Source organism: Pinus tabuliformis, chromosome 2_1 (genome assembly GCF_031772625.1).
Source record: "Pinus tabuliformis cultivar Carrire ecotype Pingquan chromosome 2_1, CPIR1, whole genome shotgun sequence".
Taxonomy (NCBI): Eukaryota; Viridiplantae; Streptophyta; class Pinopsida; order Pinales; family Pinaceae; genus Pinus; species Pinus tabuliformis.
In genome coordinates, this window is record NC_142299.1 from 315,393,018 (window position 1) to 315,416,810 (window position 23,793).

Consider the following 23,793-nt stretch of genomic DNA (forward strand, 5'->3'; position numbering starts at 1 on the left):
GATGCCCTTGGAGAATCAACTAAGGTCATACCAGATGCAGAAGGGAGAGCAGATAGATGTCTTCCTCGGTCGGTTGAAGGAGATCCGTGACCAACTGACTTCCACAGGGGCCACTCCGAATCAGGAGTTGATGGTAAGGACCACACTTAACACAGTCTCCAAGGATTGGGAGACATTTGTCCAAAGCAGACTGGGCAGGGCGAGTCTTCCAGATTGGGAAGAATTGTGGGTGGTTCTTCGTCAAGAAGAGATCAGACCGCTGACCAAGACGGGAAGTAGCAGCAAAGGGGTCAGGATCAAGAAGGAAGAGGAAGAGGATGCGGCTTTGGCATCCACGGGAGCAGGAGAAGAGGAAGAAGAAGGACCTCTCCAAGGTCAAGTGCTTCCATTGTGGGGAACTGGGTCACTATGCAAACCAGTGTCCGAGGAAGAAGAGTAAGGGAGAGGCTTCTGACTCTAAGGCAACGCTAGCGAAGGCGGAGAAAGAAGTCGAGGAGGATGACGATTGTGCCATGAGTGCTCATGTGCCACTTGAGAAGAAGTGGGGAGACATCGAGCTGTAGTCAGGAGGACTACAGGCAATGAGGGGCAAGATCCTTGAGGTACCCAACCTCTTGGATTATACCTTGCTACGGGAGCCTTGAAGAGGAGTAGCAGGATTGGCGGATGTAGGTAGAGACAGATGCGGATGAAGCAGCAAAGAGTGCTATAGTGCAGGAGTCCCTAGGCAGTGCGAGGCTAGCAAGCTGCAACAGTGCGAGAGGCATGGGAGTGTTGCACCAGTGCAGGATGGCACAGAGAGGTGTGCAACGGTATGAGATGCAGGGAGTTGTTGCAGCAACATAGAGGTCAGTAGAGGGAGCACTTGTTAGTGACAGAGGGAGCTTCAACACTGGGAGTGTTTCTAGCCTGACAGGGATGTCAGAAGTTGGGTGGCTCAGTTACTTACTTCTCAGTAACTAAGTTGCAGTGCAGTAGCGGGTAGCAGTAGCACGATGCAACATGATGAGAGTGGGTTGCAGTGCAGATGTAGTGCTGGGAGGATGGACCAATAGTAGCATAGATGCAGAGGGAGCTGCCGTACAGATGCAGCAGTGGCAGTGGCAGAGCCATGGGCAGCAGTATAGGATGCAGCAGTGCAGAGGATGTTGGGTGGGGAGGCCTAGCATCAACACAGGGATCGGTGCTAGATAATCAGTGTGATGCTCAGTGAGGAGTATTACTAGAGCACAGTCCTCGCTAAGAGGGAGTGTTGATTTGGGGTAGCATTGGATGTGATCTAGCCATGAAATTTGGTGGAGAGGCTAAAGCACATGAGATCTCCAAGACCCAGAAATGGTTTGGACAGATTGTACCCGGCTTGGGAGATATTAAAATAATTAATATTTTTAATGGAGTTCCTAAGTCTAAACTTAGGAAAAATAAAATATTAATGGGTATTAATATAAACTGTGTTAGAAGGTTCCAAAAGTCATGGATCAAGCCAAATATAATCTTAGCCGTTGATTAGAGATTTAATCTCAACTGTTGAAGGACCAACGAGAAAAGTATAAGAAGAGGTTTGAGGGTCAGTTGGAGAACACACCAGAGTGATCAGTCATTCATTTTGCTAGAGTGGGGTTGCTAAGCAAAGTTGAATCAGTGATCAACAGCGAGGGGCAGTGAGTATTGGGCAGAGAGGGAGAGACGGTATTGAGAGACCAACGCAGAAGTAGGGAGAGCGAGAGCAGCAACCAGTTCAGGCCACACAGAGCCTAGCAGAGACAGCGCAGAGGCTAGAGGGACTGCAACGTCCACGCAGAGGCTGCTAGAGTGACGTAGAGGGTCCCAGAGGCTGCGCAGTGCCTCAAAGGGCTGACACAGAGGGTCCTGGGGCTGATGCAGAGGCCAGAAGGACCAGTGCTGAGCTTCAGTTGTGCCGGAGAGGGTTTCGTGCGACATGTTTTCTGAATACCTGTTTTTGAATATAGAGATATTTCTGCCGTGTATTTTTATCTATCGGGTGAGCCATTTAGGCATCCAGTTGTACTCAAGGAAATACTGCATAATAATAAACCCTTTGAATAGCTGCACCGATTTTCCTGCATTGGGTTTTTCCGGGGACATTTGTCCAAAACTAATGGTGTCAATTGTGTGCTTGTTTTCTTTCAGTTGATGATTTGTAGATGTTGTGACTGTATTGTGTTTATTTCGGTATTTAAATGTTTTAAATAACTTGTTTAGAATTTACAAGTAGAAGAAATAAACCAGCAGAATACAGATTAATTTTCTAACGGATAGACTTAGAAAATTCAACAAAGGCATCATGGTTTATCCCAAGATGAAGCAACACCCTGAGGTGCTCTTTCTGTCCTCTCCACTCCCGACCCAATCCGAATCAGTATATCCCTGCAACTTGACTTCACCACTTGAGTCATATCTCAAACTATATCTAACTGTACCATGCATGTGCCTCAACACATGCTTTGCCGCATGCCTCAACCATAAATTGGCTAGCTTCCTTCATTGGATCCATCATCACAACTTCTTTTTGGTCACCTTGACTGGGTGTTCCCTTTGACACTAAAGCGAATTTTCTTATGGAAATCTTGACTGCTCCCTTTGTCACAGAAGAAAATCCTCTTGCCACTGTTGCTCCCTCTATTATTGAAGCATACCTTGTTGTCTGGCATGGTCCCCTCATAGAAGGCATACTGCTCCTAGAGACCTCCTGTCTCTGAGCATCTAGTTTGACAATCTCAACCCATGACATCCTCTTGGAAGGTTGCTTCTTCCACTTTGTGCGACTGTCTGCTCCCTTTGAACTGGCAGCTTTTTCGGTCATCTGACATGGTCCTGGATGCCCTCACTACTTGTACAATCCTCCCTTTCAAACACCAATCACTCTTGCTAAGTCTATGCTCGAGCCCTTAGGCCATACAAGAACCTGGCCATCTTGTGACTGGAGAACCTTCTTGCCACAAATTTCTCCTTGTAGTCCACTCCCTCTTTCTAGGAGAACGTTCTTGCCACAAATTTTGCTTTGTATTTCTCAATGCTTCCATCGCCTTGGTAGCCTCTGCAATGGACCCATTCTTCCTTTCCGCAAACCCCATTCAGGAGGCCAAGGAAAAGGGAAAAAAATCATAACCAGGCAATAAGTTTTTGGTATCTAACGCATACAAAAAAGGATGAGAGGTCGACCAAAAAATCAAAGGAGAAAAAAATGATTGGAAGTACTTATCTCTTGATCAAGGAAGAAATTGCTGAGGGTTGTTGGGAATTGTCAACTCCTTCTTGATCCTTGCCTCGTTGCAGAAATTATTGAAGTCCTTGGAATTGTACTCTCCTCCATTATCTGACCTCAAAACCTTGTTCTTCTTCCTTGTCTAGTTTTCTACTTGAGTCCTGAACTCTTGGATCCTGTTGAAGACTTCATTCTTGGCCTTCATGGGAAAAAATCATTAATGAATGTAAAAAAGAGTATTTTTTCTGAAGTCCATTTCCAATGTCATTAAATTTAGGTTCCTTTGTCTTCTTTTGAGGTTGATGTTCATCATCATTATCAACATCATTATTGATGCAATGCTGCTTTTCCTTTCTTTTCTTCTGAGGACACTCCGAGGCATAGTTTCCAAAATCGGACAATTGAAGCACCTGTTCTTTGACATATCCCTCTTCTTCTGATGTTGAACTAGAGCGGCTCTTCTACTTGTATTCTTTTTATCAAACTTTCCAAAATTTCATCTTCCTTTTCCTATCTTTGCATGACTTCCAAGTGCTTGAGTTTCTTCATCCTAAGGTCTCTGCAAGCTGTCATTGGACAACAGTCTGGCCTTCTCTTGGACACAATTAGACCATAGCTTATCAAACTTGGGAAACTTTTCTCGTGCACAAATTTCCTGAACAAATGGATCCCATGAGGAAGGAAATCCATTGAGAGTCGCTGTAACAAGCTCTGCATCATCAATGGTATCTCCAATAACTCCAAGTTCATCTCTCAATTGAGAGACTCTCATAAGATAAGAGACAATAGAATCTGATCTGGACATCATGATACTACGGAGCTGATGCCTCAAGGCTAACTTCCTGCTAGTGTTGTCACTCTGGAACAATCCCACCAAAGCATCATACACTTCTTTGGCAGTCTTCAACTCAGCAACATGTGGAATCAAGTGGTCCTTTATAGAATCTATCAAGATTCTCTTAGCCTTGGCTTCATTCTTCTTATGCTTGGCTTTCTCCTCAACCTCTCTGGCTTTGGAATGACTTTTTTCACATGATCCTGAAGGTGATTTTCTTCCAAGAAAAGAAGTATCCTGGTCTTCCAAGATCTAAAATTAGTAGCACCATCCAACCTGTCTTCTACTTTGAGACTTGGCACCATTTTGACAAGAGATTTAAAATCCAATCAAGCTGCTGATTACTGTCTCTTAGGGTTACTTCAATGGCTGCTCTTTTAACAATGCTCTGATACAATGTTGAAAATTCCAAGGTTAGTGCAGTAGAATACAATTTTCTACCAGGTAATTACTTCCTAATGATTTTCAACTAGTATTTTATGCCACTTCTATCATTGAATAATCACACTACAGAAAATCTCAACAGTAAATGCAGTGAAACACCGGAAACAATAAAGATCACAGAAAGACAGCCATGCACAAAATAGACAGTATTTTACCCTGGGAGAAAACCAACAACTTTTATTAGAAAAAATTATTCTTCTGCCAGGTTTACAAATCAGCGATTTGTCTAGAAATCTGTGCTAATACACAAGTCAAAATACTTGTCAAGCCTGTTCAAAACATCTGCTGGTCAATGCTGGTCAAACCAGCCAATAATCAGGAATTCAAGGCTGGTCAACTCAGCCTGGTGAAACTGGCCTGCAGTCAAACATCGGCCCTACAGTCAACTGTGGTCAACCCTATGGTCTGCAGTAAAATCCCTGTGGTCAACAGTCCGCATGTGCGGCCCTCCTGCAGTCAACTGCAGCTTGGTCAACTCAGTCCAAAATCAGCTCAGTCAACTTTGTTCAAAATTTGGTCAAAGATCCTCCACACGTGCGACCAAGAGAGATAGAAAATGAGGAAAATATGATCTCCAGACAGATTTCTCCTTTGCTCAGACTCTCTGTGCGTTGGTCTCCAAATGGGGTGCCTTAATATCGTATTTATATACGTCCAGGGGGTGTGACAACCCAAGGGACATGTCCCTTCATTGGCTGGCCAGCTTGACTTTTCCAAAATAATAATTTGCATAATACATCTATGCTGTCTTGAAGACCCTCTAGTCGTGCGGGAATACCTCCCGATGCTACACAAATATCAACAAGTTGAACTTCAGAAAATATAGGATGGTGGACCAAGACCAGTGCCTTTCCATTGGGTGGTGGAGTTGAAGTAGATTGAAGAGGGTACCAAGACCAGTGCCTTTCCATTGGGTGGTGGAGTTGAAGTAGATTGAAGAGGGTTTGGTGTAAATGAAAAGAGCCATAACTAGGTTATTAAGAACATGCACTAATGAACCAATTTACCAAATAACCTTCAATGAATGTGCAGAAATAAAGTAAGGATCCTTCCAAAGGTGCACTGAACCATAAAGATGTGTGAGCATGATCATATAAAGAAAGCATCAGCTTCTCAGATAACAAAATGATAGTAGCAAAACCATATAGTGAACAATAACCAACCATAAGAACAAGGAGGTTTAACCTTAACCTTTGATTCTTCTTCTGTACAGCAGATTTATAAAAGGTACTTCAGCAAAATAATCCAGTCATGAATGATGGAAGAAGACGGTAAAGCTTACATAGGATAAAATCCTTGTCTTGCATATTTTACCATTGTTGAGTGCCCAGCTTTGAGGATGAGTTCTGATGCATTATTCTATTGTTTTCCTAGGAGAGAAAAGTAGATCTAAAATCCACAAATATTATTTTATTGTAAAATGGTTGAAGAAGAGCTCTATAAAAGGGTTAGCTCTCTCATTTGTAAATGATTTGGTTGGATATTGGGAGTTCCCTTCCAAGCTTAGTTGAAGATCTTTGGTAGGCAAGCTAAGGGTTTTATTCTATGCGGGGTATATCATCTTTCAGGATTCATGTATGGATTCTTTTGATGAAGTAGCTTTTATAAATCTACTGTAAAGACCTTTTGTTATGGGTAGTTTTGCTCATTGTAAGAAGAATGAAAGGTTGAGGTTAAACCCTTCTTGTTCTTGTGGCTGGTTATTGTTCACTATACTGGTTTACTGTTGTCGTTTTTGTTATCAAAAAGACCGCTGCTTTCTTCATATGATCATGATCACACATCATTATGGCTAATTTGTAATGGTTTGATAAGTTGTACCTTTGGAAGAACGCTCACTTTACTGCTGCATATTAATTAAAGTTTATTTGGTTGATTAGTGCATGTTGTTAACTGCTTAGTTACATTTCCATTCATTTAAATTGAATCCTTTTGAATCTTACCTTGGTCCAACACCCAATTGATAGGTATCGGTCTTGACCCACCATCCTATCTTTTTTAAAGTTTATCGTACACTTTACTTAGGGATTTTCCCCTTGTGCCAGAGGAGAGTCAGCCTAAAGAGAGAGGAAGGGTTGCTGTGGTGACAATGGGCAAACTTTCTGAGTTCCACTAGGTTTGAATTCATGTTTCAGGCTTTATAACTTCGAGTGCAGGTTTGAGAGGTAACAGCATGTACATATTTTAGCAAATTTTCTTTTACTGCAGACCTCTCTGAATTGGAGGACCCCTCTTGTGTTATGGCAGACTGACAAGGTACATATGCATTGAGATTGCTGTGCCTATCGTTGATTCAGGAGGGCTTTTTAATGGCGCTGTCAATGCTTGTGTCTACATTTGTGCTCGTGACAGCCATGAATCCCAGTCGTTTCTATTCTTTTTCAAGTGAACATGTGCACCTTCACTCCATCACCAGGTATGCTTAAGGATCAATAGATGATGGTAAACACTGGTGTAGCATCCCTTTAAAGTATGGCTGCAAAGAGTGCATGAACATTCTCCACTACAATCACAATATATTTTCTTGCTTTTGGTGACTCTTTTCACAAATTGTAACTAGGGAATTTTAGTATTTATGCTTGAGGCCTGGGTTCTCGTTTTTTTACTCTGTGGTGGTTCCATTTCACTCTCGGATGTTTCCCTGTATAGCAAGGATTTTAAATTTTTCTCCGAAGGCAAGAGCGCAGCAGGGAAATTGAAAATACTTGCTTTCCCTACTAAAATAGATTTCAAAATACGAAGTGAATACTAAGAACCTGAGAGTCCCTTAGCGTGAAAGTATTCTTCAAAAAAGATACTTGTCTGCTTCTAACACCACGAACTTCCAATCTCCAACCAACCGTTCTCCAACAAAATGAATATGGTTGATAATAATAATCCGAAGAACCAAAAGCGAAAAATTGACAAAAATAGGCTTGTTGGTTTTTTCTACGCTTAGCAAATCCAAATCAACTCTCTTAAAAAAAAATACTTGTCTGCTTCTAACACCACAAACTTCCAATCTCCAACCAATCAGTCTCCACAAAATGAATATGGTTGATAATAATAATCCGAAGAACCAAAAGTGAAAAATTGACAAAAATAGGCTTGTTGGTTTTTTCTACGCTTAGCAAATCCAAATCAACTCTCCTCTTGCCTGCAGATAAAGGGAAATGAAAGGAATGACGGGGTGAGGCATTTTTAGTGAGAAACTAGGAGTAGATGTTTTTTGTTTTTTTTTCATTAATTTTTTATTATCATTGCCAAGCTGGTCCCTTTTTGGGCCGACAATTGGCTGACAATTTTCTGAAACAGGCTTGTTTTAATGTGTTTCTGGGGCCTAGCAGGCATGGAACATCTTGGAAACCCCCAGATTTTCAAGAAATGTTTGGCTGTTCCTCGATAGGTTGAACACCTGAGGAAAGTTCTTAGTGACACGGGAATCCCATGTATGGTTTTCTTCAGGGATGGGACGGGTTCCCTTGCTACATAAATATAGATACGTAACATCTTCATTTATCTTCTTGCTTAATTAATGCATTAGTGTGGATTTACGTATGCTTAGGAACTTTTGAAAAATAATGTTAACCTTTTAGGGAGAATAGCCTAATTATGCAATGCCATTTAACATTTTAATGAGTAGTAATTTGCAGAAAATAAATTATTGAGCTGTCGCAGCCAAAATTTCTGAAAGTGTCAGAAAACTGATAGCTTTTTCCTGTGTCTATTTTGATACCTGATAAATGTCTTACTCATATTTTCCAATGCAGATGGCTAGATTGAATGATGGATTAGCTTTATTCGATGGAATTCTTGTTGTAGCAATACTCCAGATTGCCTAGATATTCTTATCTATTTTTACAGGATTCACAGCTAAAATTTTCTGAACGTCTCGGAAAACTGAAATCTTATTTGTGTCTTATTTGATACCTGATGAACGCCTTACTCATATTTGCCAATGCAGATGGCTAGATTGAATGATGGATTAGCTTTATTCGATGGAATCCTTATTGTACCAATGCTCCAGATTGCATGGACATTCTTCTCTATTTTTACAGGATTTATATATTTTCAGGAGTATCAGGTCAGTAGTGACCTTGCGTAAATCAAGAGATTTTATGGCGGATCAAATTTGTGAATGTTTCCTAGGATGCCTATGCAGTTTTAACAAGGATACCATACCTTTTCTTTCAACAGGTTTTTAATACGTTGAGGACATCAATGTTTCTAATTGGCATAAGTTTGATATTTGCTGGCATTTCCTTGCTAGCACCTGATGATTCCAAAGGTATTTTAGTCCCCATTATGGGTAATGGCACTGGTCTAGTTCAAATATACCTCTTCTTGTTTTTAATTCTTCAGGTATAGCAATGTAGTAGGCAAGTTTGCAAAAAATAGATCAACAGTGTGCAAATCAACAGGCATAAAGTGAATGGCATGTTGAAAGGATAGAATTTTAAGTTTATTAACCAATCCAGAATTTGATAGCCAAACTCAATTGCGTTCTGTTATGAATAAATGCAAGAAAAGCACTTTCAATGAAAAAAGTATACATTAATGCTTTCCACATAAATACTCTACATTCAAGAACCTACCCTTAGACGTCTACACTGACCAATGTATTTTTTACATGAAATGTAATGAACTTTCCAAGAGTTTATGTTTTGAGGTATGTATATGTGCATATGTGCTTTACGTGAGGGTAGACTTTCAGAATTCTTGAGTAAAAGCCTTGATCAAGCTAGTCCGTAGCTTAGTGTTATCTCTGCAGAGATCGATTAGTATTGATTTGTTTCAATATTTTCAAGCATGCTTAGACAGAGTTTTCTTTGAAACATTTCATTCAGTCTTTTAAGTATCCTCTCCAAAAGATACATATCTACCAGCCTTCCATCTTAACCCTGGATCTATGAAGTGCCAAGAGGGATCAAATCTCTCGAGGTGCAAACCTCTTTTAGAGTGCAAAACTAGTGGAAATGTTTGTCCCTTGAGAAATTTGATCCCTGTTGATGCTTGATAGATCCAGGGTTAAGCCACATCTAGGGTGGTTTAATAACTCTAATAATTTATGAGCAATTTTAATTGTTAGTTCAAGAATGTTGTTACCAGCTGAAAACATTACCATATCATCTTTAAAAATCGCAATAGAAATAGCTCAACTCTTGGATTCAACATTTAGCAACCGACCTAACTCTCGCTGCAAATTTTCTGATTGAGACAAATAGCCAACGTCTCTGTTCGAAATTCTGTTCCTTTTCTTTAATTTCTTAACAATGCTGACTGCTGTGCTAACGTCATGTGATAACCCTTTCATAAACTTATCATTTGTCATTATCATGCATTAATAGCCTTTTGAGTCTTATTTTTGGAAACCAAATCTTTTCAACATTTACAGCTTTTTATGATATTACACAATTTATTTTTAATAATTTCAGATTTTGATCCCAATTATCTCCAATTTTACTATCCGAAAAAGCGTCCTTGTATCGCATAGGATTTCACTTTGCCTAGTACTTTAGTATCCAGTTTGCTTTTGATGCTATTGGGAGATATTGTGAGCATTGTAGTCATAACTGAAAAATGTAGTCTGGAGAAATGGGATGGTGTTTTCATTCTCACTATTTTAGGTGAGGGAGAGCATCATTTCAATCCGTCTTCCATCTATTCTATTCTCTCTGCCTTGGTCCACATCAACCCAAAATCCCACCTTGCCTGTTCAATACTCCAATCTCGGGAGAGGAAAAGGTCTGCTAAGGTTATTCTTCTCAACAACATCATATTCTGCTACAGTTAGCTTTCTCTGGATTCCGGAAAGGGTGTCATCTTGGAAATTAGATTTTAAACTCTCTTATCCCTGATCACCGTAATTCAAGCACACGGTAACAACAGTCCAAACTCTGTGAAAAGACAGGTTTCCTTCATTTTTGGTACTAATACTTCATCCAAGGCTTCTCTGATCACCCCACTTTGTAGCCCAAACAATGGTGGGCAACAGTGACTATTAGGCTTTACCAGCTTAGCTCATGTTTTATTTCTATGTTTGATATATGTAGCAATGTAACCTCATATACATAAAGGCTGATTTTAGATGTATAGCTTCATTAATAAAGGCTGTTTTTGGATATTATTGCTTGTATTATGTGATCATCTATGTGAAATAATATAGAGATGGGTTAAGGAGTAAATAGTGACGTATGACTTATTGTTTATGTTTCTCATTTAAATGTCCTTGGCCATTTATTCACAAATCATAATACTTTCTTTCAATTTTTCTGTTTAATGTGCTATTTTTAAAATAGCACATTATATATATATATATATATATATATAACGTGATATTTCCACAAATATATATTTGGCAATGTCACATTTCCCTGTTTCCAAAATTTTGAGGGCTCACATTTCTAGTGCATTTCCTTTTCAGAAACTTGTACCCATTTCCATGTATCGTGCAACTTAGCATTAAACCTATGTTGTTTTATTCTACATGGTTTGTAAGAGAAGACAATTTACTGCAGTTATGCTCTCTCTATCTATAATTTTGAAATAGTGTCCCTTGTGGCATATGCCACTCGAGAGGAGTAAGAGACAATATTGGTAATTAACATCTACTTGATGACAATAGTGAAACCAAGGCAATTACTTTGTATTATAACTTGTAAAGCCATAATCAAACTGCGTTTGTTCCAAATAGATAAATTTGAAGTTGCTTTCATGTTGCCTATCAAATTTCTAGGAAATTAACCACTTCTATAAATAGCTAAATGATGACTGATCCTTCTGCTCATGTTTTCAGTTATAACCTGCTACCAAAATCCAAACCATCCAAAAACTCTTGGATAAATTTATTTGTTCTTTTTTTGAGGGTATTAGTTTGTCTGAGAATGATGTGACTACAAAAAGTTGGTTAGTTCTATTAATAAATTCGTCTACTTCTTTTTCTTTGTAGTAAATTTCCTGTGTTACAATGCAATTTTTTGCAGGGTCTGGATCAAAGCAGCCATCTCCATCAGTTCAGGAGTCTTCACCTTTGATGCACAATTTTGATAGGTAAATTCTTCTATTGTTTTGCTTGTAGCTTGATAAGTTTTGTGGATCAAGATAAATATTTCTTATATGATTACAAATGCAGATCATATGAAGAGTCACTAGAACAAATCAATACAAAAGAAGGAAGATCCTTGGTGCAGACTCTTCTTACAAATGCCAAAAAGTTTCTAGGAAATGCAAAGGTGATTTCTCATTAATTCTAAGGAATTCTGTCTAGGTCACTGTTTTTTTCTGTCAATGCTTTCTTGTTTACATCAGAAAATAGTAATTTTCTCTCTATCAGTTTCTTTTGACTTGTTTTTCTGTAGGTTTAAAATTCTTTATCTTTGATAGTATAGACTTCCTTTGTGTCCATTAATTTTTCAGATATTTTCCTAATATTCTTTCTTGATAAGAATAGCTTGAAATTTTGAAAATATGGTAAAATAAAATGTGGATTTTTGGTCATGATGCTGAGGTTTTTCTATGCTTGGGGTGAGATGTTGATGCTAGTAGCAGCAAAGCAAAATCCTGGAGAGACTACGAGATAGGGTTGGATAATGGCCAAGACCAAAAGGAAAATTAATTCTCAAAAGTTAGCATTGCTAGCCCTACTAATATCTATGGTATATCTAGAGGGCTGGTTTTATCAGAGTTGCAAATACAATAGCAACTGCAAAACGTTTTCCGGCAATGGATAGAAAACCATTCGAGTTCAAGGTGTATTCTACATAGTCTTAATGATATAATATAAGATAAGATAAGATAATTTTATTAATGTCCAACTGATGAACTCAAAGGTAGGTCAGTTGGCACTGAAGGATACATCCAGTACCAGTACAATGTGGGAGTGTAAACACAACTCCTAGAGAATGCCAAAGCTAAAACTAGGATAAAATGAAGTAAAGGAGACAACAATAGGACGCCCTCAAGAATATGTATATAACTGAATCAAAGGCCACTGATGATGTATAAGACTAAGTGAGTGTAATATTCTGCTAGGGAAAAATACGGTAGATAACAGAAGCAATGAACTAGCTACAACTACCAAATTCAGAAATTGTTAAATTGGCAACTAGGGCCAAACTCCATGTGGGTCGGCTTATTTATGGCAGCTGATATTTTTATTGGATCCCTCTCGTCGAGAGGTGTAGGATTGATCCAAAGATCATCCGATTCCGATAAGTATTTATGGAGATATGAATTTATTTTGTTTATGTAATTATTATCAAGCCGACCAGCTCTTATGTAGGCTCTAGAAGCCCAACCGACGTGTCTATTCATCACCCTCATTTTAGTATAAATATAAGAAGATTTGATGTCATTTGCAACACACATCTCTAGTGATCTCTCTCCACTTGTTTGGGTTTTGTGGACAGAGAAATCTAGAGGAGATTACGCTGTCCTAGGGGCTGATCTAGCCACACCCTAACTGCAGTCAAAGAAGGAATAGCCACAGTGCCCTAACTGCAGGTCAATCAGCAGCCCTCATCTATGCAAGTCAAGAAGGCTTCCTAAACGCTTCTACAACATAATCTTGTTCACGCAAAGGAGACAGGGAGCCATCCGAACACACATTATGAGACCTGTTACACTCAGTCATGAAGAAGCTCATATACGCTTAAATATGAAGGCCCAAATGCTACTGTAATCCTAACACAGTCAAACCCTAGCCGTAGTAAGGAATGGAATTCATCACAGTCATAAGTCCACAAGCAATGGAGATGATACGTGAAGGGTAGCCGCAGTGGATTCAACGCTGTAATGAATTACGCTGGTCAATGAATCCATAGATACGCTGTTCAATTACGGTGGTCAATGAATCTATAAGATACGTTGTTCACTACGCTGTTCATTACGCTGGTTAATGAATCAATCACTGTTCAATTACGCTGCTCAATGAATCTATAGGATACGTTGTTCACTACGCTGTTCATTACGTTGGTTAATGAATCAATCACTGTTCAATTACGCTGGTCAATGAATCTATAAGATACGTTGTTCACTACGCTGTTCATTACGCTGGTTAATGAATCAATCACTGTTCAATTACGCTGGTCAATGAATCTATAAGATACACTGTTCATTACGCTAGTTAATGAATCAATTGTTGTTCATTACGCTGGTCAATGGAAACATGTATACGCTTAAAAGAAGAACAGAACTCGGGTTTCACCTCTGGAATCCACGTGAATCTTGGGTACAAGTATACGCCATAATGGAAGGACAGAACTCGCATAAAGGGAGGAACTGATCTCATATTTCGTATGAAGATGGGTGCAGGGATCCGCAAGTATAAGAAGCAGATCTGCATTATGTTAGGGCATCACTTTGTCTGTCCTCATTCTCACAGAAAATGCCTGGTCTTGAGTATCGAGGGTTTATGAGGGATAGAAGAGTCCTAAGGTGCAGATCTGGAACCCAACAAGCAAGGCTGTAGAAGACCTTGAAGAGCAATATCATCTTCAGGTTGTCTGAGCAGTCCATTCTAGTAAGCAGATCTCTTTGTCTCAAGACAGCGTTGAGGAGATACCCTAGACAATGTATGAATTCTGATTGTTGTGATTCTGGAACTATAGCCTAGCTGCTTTGCTAGGCTGCAAGTCATAGCAAGCAGCTAAGGCTGATATGCATATGGTTGTATAATAAAACAACAGAAGGACTATGTTGCAGCATGATGAAGCAATAGAAGGACAGCTGCATGATGGGCACTAGCAAGAGCAGCATGATGATGCATGATGCAGCATGATGGTACCTCACGGTAAGGTGCAGAAAATGGACGAGATGCAGCACTATGATAGGTGAAGGAGTCACCTTAGAGAATCAGTTGAAGCAATATGTCTTCAACTGATCTCTACCGATATCCAAAGTCAAAGTGTTGACTTTTATTGTAAATGTACTCTCTCTCTTTCTTTGCTGAACTTTGAAGATAAAAGAAGATTTGATCAAAGGGTTTCCCCACACATTGTGGGGTTTGTCCCTGGCTTGCGCCACATCTTGTGTCCTCTTGTCTTGGCTTGTCTTTTGCGTTTTATATTTATGTTCTATCTGCAATTTATCATAATACTGATGTGATTGTTAACTTTGAAAATTTAAATAAATTGATCTAGCATAGAACATACCTAATCTTAACAGAAATACACAACCATAGACATTAAATACAGAAAGTAGGAACAAAATTCTGAGCCATTGTATTAATATGGATAAATCTGAGTACAATAATTGAGAAGAGGAACCTGGGCTTGCTACTGCAAGCTTATGGCGAAACACAGGTGTCAAAATGGCCCAAAGTGTCTGTAAAGTCTCCCCACATGAACTGTGCCCTATTGCTGGAAAAACTGCTGCTGCTGACTGGAAGGGATCACGGGTTTCGACCCTCTGGAATGCTCAGAAAATTCTAGAATTTTAACTTGAGCCTCCACACGTAAAACCCACAAAAACCCAAGAAGCGTTTGGGCTCTCTCCAACCTACCCCTGGACCCCTCCAAGAATGTGTGCTCCTCCTTCAGCTAGTAACTCGCAACCTCTTGAAAAAGCTCTGCAAATGGGTGCAAAATCCTCCCGGAACACCACCAACTCACCACAAAAAATCCCTCCAGAAATTGGCTCCAACTCCACTCCCTTATCACTCCTCTCACTTAGCTCCACCAAGCTCCGCACAAGCCTAGCTAGGGAGCTCCTGCATACCAACGGAAAGACAAATCTCAGTCTGAAGAATTCCCCCAAGTCCAGCTCTGCAAACCACCACAAACCTCTGGCTAAAACCAAGGCAAATCACTCCCGAAAATCCTGGAATCTAGCACCAACTGAAGCTGCCTCCACAAGTGATGTGAGTTTCTCTACTGTGTCCCAGCCACTTGCAGAATAGGCTGAAATACTCCTGCAATCAGTGCCGGAACAACTCAAGAATGTAGCTAATGACTCTCCTAGGGTGACACTCAAATTTCACCGAAGAGAGAGTTGGAAATTGTAATTTCCACCTGGAAATCCCTTGTGCTAAGCAGCACGAGTTGACTTGGCTGAACAGTTCAAGCGCACAATTGTTCAATTCTCAAATTGTCAAATATCCCCAAAATGATGCTCCCCTCCTCTATTTATCCTTGTTGCCCTTTCTCTCCTTGTGGGCTCTCCAATTCAACCCCCTCTCTTGCCTTCTTCCCTCCACATCGAATTTCCCTCAAGGGGTTCAAATTCCCTCCTTGAGGTGCCCCCCACCTTCCACCAACTCTTTAATTTTCCTCTTTTGTCTAATGTGTAGCCTCTTTGCCTCAAAATTGCAAATGGGGTCCTCCAATTCACTTTTCGTAAGTCCACCCATGACAAAATTGCAAAAATGTAATATACTTAGCAAAATTTATCGAGTGGGGACATCACAGTCCTCCCCGCCCAAATGTTGCTTGTCCTCAAGCAATTGCAATGCTGGATGCTGTAATACCTGTTCTCCCTCCCACGTGTCATCCTCCTCGGGTAGGTCCTTCCACCTGACAAGGAACTTCCTGATAGTTCTGTTCTTGAGCTTTCTCTCTCTCACCTCAAAAATGGCCCCCAGAATCAAAACCAAGTGCCCCTCATCATCCATAGGTGGTAACTCCATGGCAACGGTGACCTATTGTCCCAAGGCCTTTTTCATGCAAGACACATGGAACACATTGTGCACTTTGCTCTCGGGTGGGAGCTCCAACTCATACGCTACCTCTCCAACTCACCTGGTCACCCTGTAAGGCCCATAAAAACGTGGCTTGAGCTTCTCAGCTCCCATTTTCTTCTATGTATATTGCCTATACGGTTGGAGTCGTAAAAGGACTAAGTCCCCAACCTCAAAGTGCCTCTCAACTTTGCCTCGGTTTGCATACAACTTTTGCTGATTTTGTGTGGTCTGTAGGTTATCCTTGAAATCTCTAAGGATGTCTTGACTCTCTTGTATCCAATCCTTAGCCCCTGGGGCCCTACTATCTCCAAAAAACCATGTCAGCGAAAGGTAACCCATCATAACCATATAGGCACAGAAAGGTGACATACCTATGGACATGTGGTAGGTGGTGCTATAACAGTACTCCCCATGGTGCAACCACTTCACCCACGCACACTGCTGACTTGTCACATAATTGCGTAGGTAGCCTTCCAACCACTTGTTCACAATCTCTGTTTGGCCGTCCATCTACAGATGGTAGCTAGTGTTGGGTGTGAGCTCAATCCCCACAAGACGAAACAACTCTTGCCAAAAGCCTCCCATAAATCTTCTTTCCTTGTCACTGATGATGGTCTTAGGAAGACCATGTAACCTGAACACCTCCCGGAAGAATTGCTCGACCTCCTGAGAAGCTGAATATCGACCTGGGATGGTGAAAAAGTGGGCAAATTTAGTCAACCTGTTAATCACCACGTAGATGCAATCTCGCCGCTGAACTGCTGGAAGTCTCGTGATGAAGTCCATAGAGATGCTCTCCCACTTCCTCTCAGCAATAGGGAGAGGATGAAGCAACCCAGATGGATGTGTTTGCTCGTCCTTGTTCCTCCGACAAACTCCACATGCCTGCACATGCCTCAAAATGTCTCCCTTGAGGTCTCCAAGTGAAGCGCTCTTTGATACTCCAATATGTTTTGAGAAACTCCTGATGCCCAACCAATGGTGAGTCATGCAACTTGCATGATCTTCTTCCGCAACTGTGAGCCTGGCACCAGATATATCCTATCTTTGTAGTAAATCACCTCGTCCATCACTCTGTACTGGTCATCCCCAGTGCTACCATCCAATAATCTCACATGCTTGCCGATATTTGGAGTACTCCACCAGCAACTGCGCCCTCTAATCCTGAGTGATGTCCATCAATGAGAGTGTCGCAGGCCTCCTGGATAATGCATCAACCACTACATTTTGCTTTCCCTTGACATACTCTATGTCAAAGTCATATGCCTGGATCTTACTGACCCACTTCTGTTGCCTCTCGTTCAGTTCTCTCTGCTCCGAGAAAAACCGAAGACTATTGTGATCAGTCTTCACTCGGAACCTGTTACCCACCAAGTACTGCTGGAATTTGGCCAATACATGCATAATGGCCAACATCTCCTTATCATATATGGAATATAACCTCTCATGCCTTTGTAGCTTCCGACTCTTGAAAGCAGTTGGTGTCCCCCTTGCATCAAAAGCGCCCCAACGCCCTCACTAGATGCACTGCACTCCAAAACGAAGGGCTGTGAGAAAACAGGTAAGGCCAAGACCGAACAGATGTTCATCACCTTCTTGAGGCTCTCAAGAGCCTCTTGTGCCATGTTAGTCCACTCAAACGCTCCCTTCTTCGATAGGTTTGTGAAGGGTGCTTCCAGCGGAGAAAACCTCTTCACAAATCACTTGTAATAAGTGCATATACCCAAGAATCCCCGTAACTCCGTCATTCCTGGGCATAGGCCAATCCAAAATGGCTTTGATCTTCTCCTAATGCACACACACCCTATCCTCACCGATCATGTGCCCTAGATACATCTTTGTCAACCCAAACTCGCACTTGGACATCTTGGCATAAAACTGCTGCTACTCCAAGATGCGCAAGGCCTCCAAGTGTTGTAGGTGCTCCTCCCAAGTCCTGTTGTAGATGAGTATATCATCAAAGAATACTAGCATGAACCTGCGCAGGTGCTTGTGGAACACGTGGTTCATGGAAGACTAAAATGTGGCAGGTGCATTGGTGAGCCCAAAGGGCATCACCAGGAACTCGAAATGCCCATAGTGGCACCTGAATGCAGTCTTCGGGATATCCTGCTCTCTCACCTGAATCTGATGGTATCCCGAGCGCAAGTCTATCTTAGAGAAGTATTTGGTTCCTCTAAGCTCATCCATCAACTCATCAATGTGTGGGATTGGGTACCGGTTCTTGAGTGTCTTCTTATTCAGGGCCCTGTAGCCGATGCACATGTAGAGTGTCCCATCCTTCTTCTTCACCAACACAACTGATGAAGTGAAGGGGATAGAATTGGGCTTGATGTGCCTCAATGCCAACAGTTCTTGAATGGCCCTCTCAATCTCATCCCAGTAGGCCTTGGAATGTCTATAAGGGGTAGTGATCAATGCATGCACACCCTCCTCCAACTCAATCGTGTGCTCAAACCCCCGATCTGGTGGGTGGTCTAGAGGAATCTCTCCAAAAACTACTTGGTGTCTTTCTAAGAGTGTGAGAATATTTGGGTGTGGATGCCTTGCCTGAGTCCCTGCCTTTGAAGTCCTAAGCTCCACTTCCCATTTTATATCTCCACGTCGTAAGTCGGCCTCCATCTGATGGGTTGATACTATTTGCAAAGAGTAGGAGTGCATGCCCCTCAACACAACCAACTTCCCATTTGGCCCCATAAACTCCATCTCCAACTTCTTCCTGTTGAAAATGTAACTAGGTTTGGTCTTTATAATGACATGTGTTATTGCGATTTTATGTAATTGATGCAAAGAAGAAAAATAAAATTATTATTGTAATGCTTGTCTCATGGGTTTCATGAGCAAGGATTTTTATAGTATGACTCCTTTTGTGAGTCCTTAAGATTGGTCATAAAGTCGAGTTGAGTCGGTGTCATGTATGAAGGACCCTCTTGGGTATGTTACATTTTTGTACGAGCCATTAATTTAGTATGTAAGCCCTTTAAGACTAAGCACAAAACAACTCCTTCAAGTCGGCTACAATATGGAGTATATAACCTACTCAAAGAGACATGTCGGCTCAACTCTCTCAAGTCGGCTAATTATGAGGCTCCAACCACTATAAATAGGGCAGCTCGGCCTTATTTCAGAGCAGAATTTCAGAGATACAATTCGGTCAAGATCTGAAGCTTGGAAGAAGTGTGAGGGTCATCAAGGGAGCCTAATAACCAATGAGGAAGAAGGAAAGAGCAGCGAGGTATCTAGTGTTGATTTGGGACTGTTTTGTGGGCCAACTTACCTCCACACATACGAAATTGCAGACCTGTATACTGCAGAAGAAGCCGAGGTTCTACTGTGATACTTGAAGGTCAGATCTAGGAGAAATTGAGGTGCAACACAAGCCAAGTTGCCAAAGAGGAATCCTCCACCTCAAGCGAAGGAAATCAAGGTAGAAAGGATGGTCATCTACACGTGCTAGGGTTTCTGATTTAGGGCCAAGAAGTTGCAGGCCTGAAGTAGAGGAAAGGAAGCTGAGATCTGAAAGAAAGTCGAAGTAGAAGGAAGGAGCAGGCAATTGACTATCGTTGACTCAAGAGGGCAAGATAAGAAGCTTGGTGTCTTGGTCTTGGAGAGGTCAAATAGGTCAAGGGTCTTGGTCTTGGTATTCGTCAATTGGAATCTCTATAAGAAGAAGAATTTGTTTGAGTTTTCCTCTCAAAGAGTGAGAGGTTTTGACCTTGGCTGATAGCCTATATTTTGTGTCTCTTCTCTCTTTATGTTTATGCATTGATCGCTGTTTGATGAAGAACACTGTAATAACATAAGTAAAGAAGATCCTAATCTAAGAAGTAAAAAGCATTCATAAGCAATTATCTAAAGAAGAGAAATCACCTAATACTTGATGCCCTAGATTTATCAACACTTCCAATCAGTAGTGACACGCCTCAAAGAATGCAGCCATTGGACACCCATCACCACATTGGTGTCCGACACATCAACTATGAAGAAATGATTGGTCATAGAGTAACTCCCCATGGTCAGGTTCAGACTGGGAACATATCTCGTGCACTCTATGGTCTTGTCTCTTGGCACCAACACTAAGAATCCCTCAAAAGCCTCTGTGTGTATACCTCTCCGCTCCACCATCTGGGCATAAATGAAATTGTGGGTAGCCCCACTGTCCACCAACACTGACACACACTGTCCCTGCACTGTGCCCCTGATTCGTAATGTCAAATACTTTGGAACTCCCTGAAGCGAAGCAATAACCCCTCCAGTGGGTAGAAGTGGGTCTCCTCCCCTAGCCTGTGGTTCACCATCTCCTCCATCTATCTCCTGCTCGTTCTCATCCTCTAACGCATTGTCTGAGTACACCTCGATGTATTGGGCCTTGCCCTTCGTGCACTTGTGCTCGGGTGCCCACAACTCCTAATACATAAAACATAGCTTCCTCCTCCGGAGGTCCCTCCTAGTCTCATCATCAAGCTGGCCACGCCTAATCTCCCTCTGTGGTGGTCTGGTGTCTTTGTCCCTCTGGGGACCAGTGGGTTTGGTGGGTACTGGAGCCCTAGTCTTAGGGATTGCATCTATAATGTCCCTGGTCCTAGAGATGGCATCCAACGACATAGGCTTGTAAGCCCTCACCCATCCATGTAGTGGATCAGTTAACCCCTCAACAAACAACATAATCAACAGTGCCTTTGAAATATCTGTAACCATCACGACCAACCTTCGGAACTCTAATATGTACGCCTCAACACTGCCTGTCTACCTCAAATGTGCTAACACCATGAAGTGAAGCTCAGGGTCCTTCAGTCAGCCTCCTGATGAACTCTGTGTAAGAGGTGATGTGAATATGCCCAAGTGTAATTAGGCCATGGTACCACCACTCCTGCGCATCTCCCTCCAAATGTAGGGTGGAAAATTGAATAACATCAGCCTCCTACATGGGATTTAGATGGAAATAAGTGTCCGACTTCTAAACCCATGCCCTAGCCGAACTCTTGGCTGACCAATCATAGTTGGGGAGTGTGACCTTCCCTGCTATCTTCTACACCACCTGACTCAGCGATGTCCCGACTTTAGTCTTATGCCTCTCCTTGAGGTGGATGAATTCCCCAAAGGAAATGACCCTCCGAATCTTGGGATCTAGCCCCTCATATTAGTCAATCCATGTCTCAACAAAATTCACCAAATCTACAATGGGGTCTGCTTTTCTCTCTCTCTTTGGCTCATCCATGAACTGTGGCATGGTGGGACGACTAACCTTGCCACACATGGGAGTGTGGGGCTGCTAATATGCATGCTCATGCATGTGGCTTCCACCTCCTGCTCTGGAACCCCCATCTCCATTATGGTCGTGCCCCTGCCGGTTTTGTACCTATAAGGCCATCATCTGCTGCATCATATCCATCATTAGTTGGCCTTACTGCAACATCGGTTGTTTCACCCTCAATAGCTCATCCATAACCTGATTCTGGCCCCCCTGTCTTGGCTACTCATTACCCTTTTGGTTCTCCATGCATTTTCTGGCGTTATCAAGCTTGATGTCTGAAAAGTGTCAAGTAATCCTTCTTTATCACGTCCTCTTCCTCTACCCCTGCCTCGACCTCTCTAGAACACTACGCCTTGATATCTGGGTGGCAATACTTGCTATTTTCTCCCATAGTTGGCCAAGAATATGCTCTGATACCACTGTAATATTCTGCTAGGGAAAAATGATGCAGGGGCATCTTGCCTCCAAGACAAACTCTGTTTGTCTAGACTTAGGGGTTGTTTCATTTACCAAGGGAGTTGGTTCCCTAATTTATGTAATTGAGTGTAATTGATTTAATTATTGTATTTTTCTAAGTTGTAAGGAGATTTTAGAGAATATGTATAGAAATTGTAATTAGATCTATTCCTCAAGATAGATCTCGGGAATATTTGAGAGAGTTAGAGAAAAATGAGGGAAGTTAGATTAGTGAGAGATTTGTGGATCTAAGAGTCCTAGATTAGAGATTTAGGTGAGGATTCTTTGGATCTGAACTAAATCAGTTCATAATCCCTTTTCATGTAAATAATAGTTAGAATAGAGATAGAGGAGTGTGTGTAGAGACAGAGTGTGCAAGCGAGAGGCTTGAAGCCAAAACCTGGCTTAGTGCCAGAATGGGCCAAGTGATGTAAATCAGGCCAGAAAAGGGCTTTTTGTAAATCCATACCTATATTTAGCAATAAAATATTCTGCTTAGTTGTTAACTGTATGTATTTTATGATCATATATGTGAGAAGAATCATTGCAGGAGAAACCAAGCTCAAGAGGGATCTACGCCTTCAGATCCATGTGAGACTTGAATTCGAATAGTGGCAGATTCAGGAGCTCATGAAAGTTAAGCACTGATCTTTGATCAACAAGGATCAATGATCCATTAACCAGAGAAGGACTGCGAGAGGAGGCTTCATATATATATGTAGTGGTCGCAGAAGGGTTGTAGAGAAAGGGAGATTACAAAAGCATTGTAGACAGGGACATAAGTCAAAACAGAGTTGAGTGTAGACGAGATCAATTCGTAGTGGAAGCGTGCTTGGAGAAGAGTAGAATGGACAAATACTTTGTGTTTTAATGCTTGGAGGAGAGATCCGAAGAGAGCATAGAGCCAAAAGGAGTCGAAGTATAGAAGTCGACGTTGAAGAATCTGGGGCAATTATAGTTAATGAGATTCTTCTTAGCATGATAACTATTTGTGAGGTATTTTATCTTTAGCTTATTAGCACAATCTTTTCTTCATATCATTAGTGTGTGTATTTCTTACTTCATCAAATAGCTACCAAAACAAAGAGACAAGAACACACGATGTTGGCTTTCTGCCAGGGCCAAAACCTCTCCCTATTAGAGAGGAAAACTCACACAAAGTTCTTCTTAGAGAGATTCAAATTGACGAATACCAAGACCATAAACCTTGACCTACTATGCCACTCTAAGACCAAGACATCAACCCTCTTTGTTGTCACTGCTAAGATCATCATTATGCTGCACCATTGAAGTCATTACTACTTTACCACTGAGATCTTCATTCTTGTTGCTCCATGACTGTTCCTTCATCGAGCTTTTCAACATCACAACGAGATCTTTATATACATGAATGAGAGCTGCACTGAGATCATTGTTGTATCATAGTTGCACCACTGATATCTTCATTGGAATACCACTGAGATCATGATTGCATCATGATTGTGTATGCCGAGACTATGACTGTGTATACTTCTGCACTGTGCTCTTCACCAAGACTATAGCTATGCCCTCCTTGCACTGAGGTCTGTTGCAACTATGTTGAGACTGTATGGTTGTGACCTTTTAACTAGGCCGAGACATTAGGGATATATGTGAAGATATCATTGTGATACTCATTCGAAAGCTATAGTAATCCTCCTCCATACGAAATGCTGAACTGTTGCCCTTATCCGAGTGTCCTATACCACTGTACCTTGTCCGAGATTCTGAGCTGCTTGCACCCATCCGAAATTACAGAGACTTGTCCGAATTTTTCTGTGTTTCCTGTGGTGACCTCAGCGGGGTATTTATAGTGGTTCTGTCTCCCTAAATAAGCCGACATGTCACAGTGAAAGGATTGGTCTATTATTTGAGTTGACTTGACATTAATATATATTTTGAGG

General features: G+C 41.4%; 1 protein-coding gene across 3 annotated transcripts in view; it reads left to right on the forward strand.

Moving 5' to 3' along the window:
- Nucleotides 1-23,793, forward strand: part of LOC149200116 (magnesium transporter, putative (DUF803)) — a 173,421-nt gene that overhangs the window by 89,772 nt on the left and 59,856 nt on the right. For all 3 annotated transcript variants that reach the window (XM_089402595.1, XM_089402596.1, XM_089402597.1), the window contains 4 exons: nt 8,449-8,568; nt 8,682-8,772; nt 11,468-11,534; nt 11,617-11,716. In XM_089402595.1, the coding sequence (XP_089258721.1) occupies nt 8,449-8,568; nt 8,682-8,772; nt 11,468-11,534; nt 11,617-11,716 (378 nt within the window). The remainder of the gene's footprint in view (nt 1-8,448; nt 8,569-8,681; nt 8,773-11,467; nt 11,535-11,616; nt 11,717-23,793) is intronic.